The sequence below is a fragment of the Mytilus galloprovincialis genome, chromosome 13 (genome assembly GCF_965363235.1).
Source record: "Mytilus galloprovincialis chromosome 13, xbMytGall1.hap1.1, whole genome shotgun sequence".
Taxonomy (NCBI): Eukaryota; Metazoa; Mollusca; class Bivalvia; order Mytilida; family Mytilidae; genus Mytilus; species Mytilus galloprovincialis.
The window spans coordinates 10,760,461-10,770,359 of NC_134850.1; the positions used below are offsets into that span (position 1 = coordinate 10,760,461).

At 33.3% G+C, this 9,899-nt stretch overlaps 1 protein-coding gene across 1 annotated transcript; it reads right to left on the reverse strand.

Annotated features, from left to right (window-relative positions):
• Positions 1–809: 809 nt before the first annotated feature.
• On the reverse strand, positions 810–9,450 carry LOC143057398 (uncharacterized). The gene is made up of 5 exons (XM_076230702.1): positions 9,329–9,450; positions 6,409–6,503; positions 5,057–5,194; positions 2,319–2,414; positions 810–940 (listed from the first exon to the last, which is right to left on the reverse strand). The coding sequence occupies exons 2-5, from the start codon at positions 6,500–6,502 to the stop codon at positions 810–812; spliced, it is 459 nt and encodes a 152-aa protein (XP_076086817.1). The 5' UTR covers position 6,503; positions 9,329–9,450.
• Between the last annotated feature and the right edge of the window lie 449 nt (positions 9,451–9,899).

The window sequence follows — 9,899 nt, forward strand, 5'->3', positions numbered from 1 at the left end:
ATCAAGGCAGGTGTTTATAAAATAAGAAGTTTGAATTTTCACATAGTTTTATTTCATGGTTAATACTTTTTTGTATTTGATGACCATTTAAATTAAATTGGTATCAGCAGGTAATTTGATCTTTCAATTTATAAACTTTGCCAGCCGAAAAATATTTAATATAAATCCTTTTCTAAAATATCGGGTACTGAAAACAGCGGTGTTCTTATTCATCGCGGGCTTCGGCCGGTACAGCACATTTTTGTCCCTCTTTAGGTTAAAAGGTCACATCTTCCTTTAAACGGTAAATTAAACCATCCGAAAACTATTGTCGGGTGAAATACCTTCATCTGGAAAGGTGATCAAATCTTTGGATTCCGCCATCGTAATCGGCGGCAACGATGTAATATGGCGTTATTCAATTGTGACGTTATGAGAAAGATCTGCCATAGATTAGGAATCTGCCATAGATTTGGAACTCGCCATAGATTTGGGCCCTAACTTTCGGAAGAAAAATACCCTACCTATCGAAAAAAAAATTACCATATCTTTGAGAAGAATAAAATACCATTCCTTTGGGAAGAATAAAGTAGCATACATTTCGGAAGAATAAAATATCCTACCTTTCGGAAGAATACAATATCATTCCTTGCGGAAGAATAAAATACCCTATCTTTCGAAAGAATAAAATACCTTACCTTTCGGAAAAATAAAATGCACTACCTTTCGGAAGAACAAAATACCATACCTTTCGGAAGAATAAATACCATAGTACCTTTCGAAAGAATAAAGTCCCCTAGTACATTTAGAAAGAATAATGTACCTAAACTTTAGGGAGAATTAATACCACACCTTACGGAAGAATACAATACCATACATTTCAGAAGAAAAAAATATCCTACCTTTCTTAGGAACCCAGTCATTCTCACAAACAATCCCACTTTTCTGTTTAGTTCTTTCTCTGTAAAAGTAATAAAATATAATTATTCGATACAGCATTAGTTCTATCTTTGTTACTGATATTTACACATTAAAATGGTGTACCTTATAATAAATGTAATGCCTTTATTCGTTAATTTTTCATTTCATGGAGCATTTTTCTCTTTTCTTTATTTACTTTGTCCGTTATTCTCTATAAATTATATTGTAGCAACCCATTATAATATATTCTTTACTTTTCTCTCTTCTTTTTTTTATGGCCTTTTTAATTGTTATTTGGCACATTTTTAACATTATTCTCTATATTACTATTCTGTAAACCCGTTTAGACTCTTGCACAGTCATATAATTATGTGGTCTACTGCAATGCAATACTAAGTAACTAAGAAGGTCTATCTGAAGTTTCGCTCTTCATTCCCCTCTGAAATTTAAACACAAATATCGCAGAATGAGTTTGAATCAAATTTATTCGTTCAGAGTATGTTCACTTGTGTTGAAATGTCTTTTGATTGAGTTAAGCCATTTCAATTGATAAGTTATACTGTGTCTTTCTATGTTGTGGTGTTACACTATATTGTTTCAGATAAGAGTGAAGGCTGTGACGTATAGAAAACCTGTTCTTAGTCAGGAATCTGATGTTCAGTAGTTGTTGTTTGTTGATGTGGTTCATTAGTGTTTCTTGTTTCTCGGTTTTATATATATTAGACCGTTGGTTATCCCGTTTAAATCATAATGGTTTTACACTAGTCATTTGGGGACTCTTTATAGCTTGCTGTTCGATGTGAGCCTAGGCTCCGTGTTGAAGACCGTACCGTTTTCGCATATTCTTGTAGCTATATATATAGGGAGTCCATATGCATAAAGTGAGATCCGGTAATTTAGAACTAATCAGAAAGGAGACTAGCACTATTTAACAGTAGAATCTCGCTAGAAAAATAAAGAATTGACTGCGTGGTGATTAGGGAGAAATGAGAAGAAGACAATGAAAGGACTTCATAGCGTAGGGTCGGGATTGGGTTTAAGTCAATTGAGAAGAATGAGCCTGGGACAAAAAAATAAAGAATAGAGAAAAATTGGAAAAAAAGGAATAAAGAATAATCGGGTGTCAAAATATAAAGAAAAGAGAATATTAGACAAATAAATTAAAGAAAATCCAGGTCGTATATAAGGTCAGATGGACAAATTGGCAAATATATTTAGTAAACAAGATTCGAAAGGTAGAAAAGACATAGGCAATCTAGAGAAGGCAGACCCCAGAAAGAGACTGATAACGGATCAACTTGATGATGCCGATTGTGAGATGTCGCGGGAGCAACAAGGAACAAGTTATGAAATAAACAAAAGACAATGGAGTAGCAAAATGATAATCAGTAAAAAAAAAATCAACTATAAATATTTACCCGGCTCCATCAAGTTTTTCTTCTCTGGTTCTTCCTTTTCGATTTTAAGAATATCCTTGGTTTCAAATCTTCTTTCAAATTCTGTGTTTATGATTTCTATTTTCAAAGAGAAACATGTATAATATTTTTCTACAGTCATAGCAGAATTATCCAATTGTTGTCTAGAAGTAACGAAAACATTATATATTTATATATATATATATGTGCATCCGATTTTACCTTAAGAGATGCACACGCCTGATAAAGCTAATTTTATCTTTTACCTAAAATTCATAAGGCCAATAATTCGTTGACTTCCATCTTCGTCAAAATGTTAAAGACTTACCATCTCGCATTAAATATACAACAATTGTCTTAGAAAAATGCAGGCCTCAACTCCACTTCCCTCCGACACGACAATTTCTCTTTACACAAATATTCCACATGCAGAAGGCATTGATGCATGTTAAGAAGTTTGGAACTCCAGACCAGTAAAATATCCATCTATTGAATGTCTGGTCAAAATTCTCACGCTGGCACTAAAGAAAAACAACTGTCAACTTCACTTTTGATGGAGATCATTATTTACAAGTTAATGGAACTGCTATGGGCACCAAAATGGCTCCATCTTATGCCAACATATATATGGGCAAATTAGAAGAAAAAAAATTCCTCAGAGTCTTCAATCGAAAAACCGCTTTACTGGTTTAGATTTATAGATAATGTGGATATGAAATGGAATAAAAATGACGAGGATTTAGATACATTCATCACGCATACCAACAACATACATCCTAGTATCAAATTTACTCATGAGAAATCTTAACCCAAAATCGCCTTCCTCGATACTTCAAGCTCACTCACAGATGGCATCATAGCCACAGATTATATTCTAAACCTACTGACACTGATGAATATCTGTCCCCCTAAAAGTTGATATCCGGCTCATATGGCTAAGACTATCCCGTACAGTCATGCACTAAGAGTCAATCGAATATGTTTCAACACAGAAACAACCAAAAAAAAACCCAACTTTACGTCAACTTGAAACCCGAGTAAAGAAAGAGGGGCTACAAACACAGAAATATCAAAAAAGGTTTTCAGAAAGCGGAACCAATTCCTTGGAGTAACCTTTTAGAATACAAAGTTAAAAAGAAAAAGAAAAGGACTCCATGTGATCTTACTTACCACTCATCTCTGAAAAATAGCTTTGGTGTCATTTCGTATTTGGCAAATGAAATTCTCATAATTGACAATCAGCACTGCTGTCATTAGGGAATTGTGATTACTAGGTACTTACAAAACAATTTTTTTTTTAGTTTATACGGCACTATGACGATCACTAAGACGCTCGATGAACGTAATAGTGTGTGGGGATACAGGAGATCCCCTTTATCTTGTAAATGACGTCATAAAGGCGCGCATAATTGACGATTTTTTTTCCGGTGGCGGATAACCTCGAAAGTGGTCTATTGTTTTACATTGTCATTTCGGGGCCTTTTATAGCTGACTTTGCGGTATTGGCTTTGCTCATTGTCGAAGGCCGTACGGTGCCCTATAGTTGTTAATTGCTGTCTCATGTTGGTCTCTTGTGGAGAGTTATCTCACATCTTCTGTTTTATATATAAGTCTTAACATATAGGCACTGGCTACGGTTACATGGAAATGAAACAATAATAAAAATAGTATTGTTATATCGGAGACTAATTGCCAGAATGAAAGGTTGGGTAAGGAACCGATGAATTACGAGTGTAACAATAATTATTGAGGCTACGGTTACATTGCATTATGGTTTCATTAATTCACGTCAATGTTAGGACTAGTAAAATAAAACTTGAAAACTTTACTGATTTGAATTTTACAAAATTGCATTTAATTTTTTTTTTAAATATTTGCAAGATTACAGTTTCTATAAATCCAATATGTTTTTTAGGAGCATGTCTTAGATAAACGAATCTTGGTGAAACCAAGAAGTCATCGTAAACGAGTGATACAGCAATATGCACGACAGTATTTTATACTCTAAATTCCATTCTGTAACTATCCTTTTTTGCAGTTAAAGTCACTTTCAATATCCGTCCATTACTGATTTTATGTTCACCTCCAATTTCCATATCCAGCTAAATTTACTAGTCAATTGTGGTTTTACATTTGCCGACATGTTGAAAGTGGTTGAATCGGAGTTTTCATTTTCAGAGTCCAGATATTTTGTGATAGTAATTTTTTGCTATACGAATCCTTGATTTTACAGATATTACAGCTTACAGATTGGTGAAAAAAATAAGCAACACAAGTAAAGAAGGTTTAAGTTTGATTAATCTAGCATACATTAAGTGCAGTAATGCAACAATAACGCAGTGTTACCGTAGCCTCAATTATTATTGTTATATTCGTAATTTAAAATTTGGATCCTTACCCAACCCTGTATTCCGGCAATTAGTCTACAATGTTACACTAATATTGTTATTATTGTTACATTTTCATGTCACCGTAGCCAGTGCCTAACATATATCGAGACTTTCGATAATCTTCTTACCAATTTGATGGTGATCTTGATTTTAACCTACTAGGTAGAATTATAAATCAATGATGCAAACAGCACATAATTTTAAACACTTGTTTGTAAAATTCACAGTCTTACCAGTATATAAAGTTTTTAAACTTAAGCACCCCAACACACTGTGTAGATATTTGATGAAGTAGTAAACCCATATATCCTAGGTGGTTATGTTCCGATATATATTAACAGAGGAAAATACCTGTACAGAACAGAACTTGATCATCTTGGTCTGAACGACAAAATAGCGCCATTTGGTAGCTATCCCAAGGGCAAGTATCACCATTTTTTTCGGCGTCGTCTTGACCTTTGGCCTCTTTTGTTTCCGCTGGATTTTGACCTGGAGTGTGAAACACGAAATTTTCATTATTTAGGGGTCAGGGCTTTCGTCAGTTATGATATTAAGTATAGTGATTGTGCATGGCAAATACTTATATAATTATCTACAGTGATTCTACAAAGATCAATCTTTAAAAACTTAACTTTGTTGCAGAACTTATATATAAAGAAACAAATTCTGGTAATAGACATAGTCAGAACAATTAATATTAGTTAAAATAACAATATTAACTAAAAATATTGATAGGTTATGGAGCTCCTTTTCATGACATTGATTTTTTTTAAATGGCAAGAAAAGGCTGACGTATTTGCATTGGTATTATTTGGGTCTCAAATCGAAAGAAAATAAATCTAAAATCTGCTTAAATTGGGTAAATGACCGTTGATGAGCTATTGAAATGTTAAATAAAAAGGAAAATGAGTTTTGTTGGGAAAAATATTTCGCCTTGTATCGTAGGAAAAAAATATTTGGCTTTGAGCGTTTCTGATGAAGGTAAATCTAGAAAAAAGCTTCGGACGCATTTAAAAAAATTATTAAACGCGTTGTTTTCCATTTTTAAAGATACATGTTAAAAAAACAGTTATTGTTTTCCTTTCCTCGGTTCTATAAGTCTTTAATTATAACAGAAACTAGTAAAAGTTATTAAATAAAAGCTGAAATTTTATTGAAATGATAATTAATGAATTAATTGGTAGCTAATAAATTATTAATGATCTGCTAAAAACGATTACTTTCGACTGATTGTTAACCCTTTTTTAAATTTAAGGTAACTCTATATGTAACTTAGACTTAGGCGTTTTCTAAGAATAAGAGCTTTTATTCATACCACTTAAGTTGTGTTGGCGTAACTTCAGGCATCTAAGATTTTACAAGGAAATACTTATGACTTAGAATAATTTTGTTTGTGCATCCACAGTGCATACACTAAGCTAAAAAAAGGCGGAGTTTCCTTTATTAAATTGACTTAGGTGTTAACGAAGGAAAATCTTAACTTAATTAGCATTACGCATACGCAAAAAACTTGAACCATACACTTTATCGAAAATATTTCATTGGACAGATATATATAGACAGATATATATACACATGTAGAAGTTTGACAAACACTAATTTTAATCACTGAGAAGCTTAATACGTCTTTATTGATAGAACCTAAATTAAACGTTTAGCTGATTTGAACAGAGTTATCTCCTGGTAGTGATATGTTCTCTTACCTTCACAAAATAAGTTGACTTCCGGAGCAAGTAGCTCCATCGATTTTCTCTCGGCCTTCCTTGCCTGGTTATATCTTCCACTTCTTCTCCCCATTCTGTTCCGTATTCAATGAAAGAAAATGTAAGGTTAGACAATAAAAAGAATATTTTTGTTTGGCCTAACAATACCTTCTCAAAATCTTGTATTATCCTGATGTGAAAAGTGGTGTTTTTAAAAAAAATAGACAGGTATGTAGACTAAAAAACGTCTGATACTTCAATTTCGTTTTGCATAAGAAAAGGAAATGCCTACCTACAAATTTTAAAGTGTGGCCTTAAATATAAGAGATAGTCAGGATGGACAACAGATGAGATGTTTTAATCTCTTTTCATTTAATTTTGCAAGCCTAAATTCTCTACTAGCAAAAATTCTGTTATCAAGACAGCGTTTCACATAAAAAAAAAATGACTAAAAATTTTAGCTATACATGTACTGAATTGTTCATGACTTGCAATCACTTATAAAATGCTTTGAGCAATGAGATTCAGTATTTTATTTTGACACGATTATTTTTTTCATCATATTTTCCCCAATTCTTCATTTTCGCCATTTTATATATATTTCTTTTGTTATTCATTCCAATATTCTGTAAACTCCACTAGACTATTATATAGATAGAAACAGCAACCCATCAATACAACACAATAAATCAGTAGATATCTTTTAGTCTAAATACAGATTTTACAATAGACACACATACAACTCATTTATGTACTATTTCGCTGCCATATGCCAGCCTACTCAAACACTGCCGACAGTTCAGTGGCGGATCCAGAACTTTTCCTAAGGGGGGCCCGCTCTAGTCATGCATCCATGATTCCCTAGTATATAATCAACCAAATTGCCCACAAAAGCGGGGACCCGGGCGTCCCCCCCCCCCTTGGATCTGCCTATGGTCGTTGAGTGTGGGAGATCCCGTAATTAAGACCCAGGTCAATGTACTCATGCGGTAAGTCAGATTCCCCAAGAGCGATTAGGACCAATCTAATTAAAAACCGATCTCTCATCGCTCCTGTTTCTGATATGTCGCGTGGGAGCCATAGATTGGATTAGGACACGGCTAAAAAAGTCTAACATTAGTCTACTGAAAAAGAACATAAAGACTGACACACATGCATGAGGGTTTGGGTAGGGTTTGATCATCAAAATCATCTGTCAATCATTAATCAAATACACGGTAGGTATACTGTCCGGCTGGGATACACGGTAGGTATAGTGTCCGGCTGGGATCATGGTTTTTCTAGTGAATCGGTCCATTCTTTTCGAGTGAAGATCAGGCTTTATTGAGTGATAAAACATGCGATAAGGTTGATTATCTGCTATTTCGTGATAGTTACATGATGACTACTCATCTTATTTTGAAAATATACATGTTTTGAGCAACAAAGAAGCACAATTTCCTTTTATTTAACCAAGGATTTGTATAGTTAGTCTTACTACAAAAATCCTTGATTTAACCAAAAAATTCAGTGTTTAATATTGTTCGTTTTTTTAAAGAGTAATAGTGAAACCGTCCGGGTTTTTTTTAAAGAAAATTTGAGTTAGAAAAAATATATTCTTGAATTTAAATAGTGACTTTTTCTAGTTTATAACTGTAATTAAGTGAAGGACAAAATCATACATTTTTCCAATAAATCACCATGCGTTGATCAAAAATAACCTTTTTCAATTTAATGCAAATGTTCTGTTCAGAAAATGTTCTACCACAACTTTTCAGTGTTGAATTACTGGATCCTTTTGTTATAAAACTTTCTTAAGATAATAGTGTAGGGAGCTCGTAATCTGTTTAACCTCATTTCATACTACTTTTGTTTTACAGTTATTTTTGTGTTGAACCCCGGAGTTATAAAAAGGAGTAAGAAACTAGGCTACTTAAAAAGGCTTAGGCAGAGGCCGAGCTGTAAGTTTAAAAACACACTTCTTCAAGATCCTGAATATGTAAAACTAATTAAACAACAGATTACTAACACAGTTCCCCTTTTATGACACAAGCAAATATAAAAGATACAAGGCTTCTAGCAAGGAATAGTGTCAACTACCGACTCGCGCGATCGATTCTGTTATTACACACTTTGAAACAGATTACTACCCTGCCGGTCAATCGCAGACTGGTCAAGTTTTTGTCGCTCGGGGTAAAATATTTAGCATAAAGTGCCAACCCGTGGTAAAATCAGTATATAATAGTAAGTTCAAGACCCATGAATTATGTCTTAAATAACATATTGAATAAAATATTATAAAGGGAGTTTGGATAACTTTACCTCAAAACGGACACAACTGTAATATATTACAAATTCAGCTAATTTTTTTTTTAACATACAACAAGTTATAGTATTAAAATATCCCCCTATCTTAGGCCCGAGAACACAGTTATTTCGAAATGCATTTCTTTTAGACAATAAATTCAAATTAAAAAAAATCGCACCTGCTCTATCTTAAAAATATTTTTACAGTGTAGTGACTGTGTACTACTATTGGGACAAATTATATCAAGATTATAGAAACTTCTACCAGCTCTAACTCAAAATATTGACAAGTCTGTGTTCAGGGGGTCTAACATTCAGTTTGACAGTTACAGACGTACTAATTTTTGACCTTTTTTAACTGGACCAAATCAGTTTACATAAAGATTCAGCACCCAAATTTTTTTAACCTTTAATTTCATCTCCTTTTTTTATATTTCATGTATCAAATATCAAGAAATTAATTTGGAAAGTGTATCAAAAATAAATACACTGTTCACACTAGCCTGTGCTAGGGACTATATAGACAACGAAAGACAACGAAAACCAAAGGACGATAGTTTCCTTGGACCATCTGGTAGTATTTTTTTCTTTCATTTAACAATTAAATATTTTAAAAGTAACTTAAAAAACTTACGCTTCTTGAGGTAACTTATAAATCAACCTTTAAAATCACTTTGCGTTTCCTGAATGATTCTTTGTAATATTCAATTTGCAGGAATGAACTAAAAGAGGTAGTCACAAAAACGATTGCGAATTCCACGTGACAAGGACCAACCGATGATGCGATAGCACGTGATGTAATAATCGATCAGTTGCTACCAAGTGATAACATTAGTTGTATAATATGGGGACGAAGTCCCCAATTACGGTAGAAAAATCAATAAAAAAAAAAAAAAAAAAGAAATCGGGAAAATTTTCCCGAATTTGTCATTGTACTAATGAACTCAAAATCGTTAACTTTTTTTTCAGATCTACTTCCCGCTCCTGTCTTGTTGCTTCCTGTTCCTGTCTTGTTGAACAAAATCATAAAAAAACGTTACCTGATGAACAGCGTTTCTTTTGTTTACATCGAATATGACGTCATAACTTAAAGAACGTCACAGCTAATTCCCTAACAACAGAATCAAAATCGGGAACGTTACGTACGGTATTTCGGTTTCTTTTATCAACGTGATTGAATTAAAAAAATAATACATACAGACTTC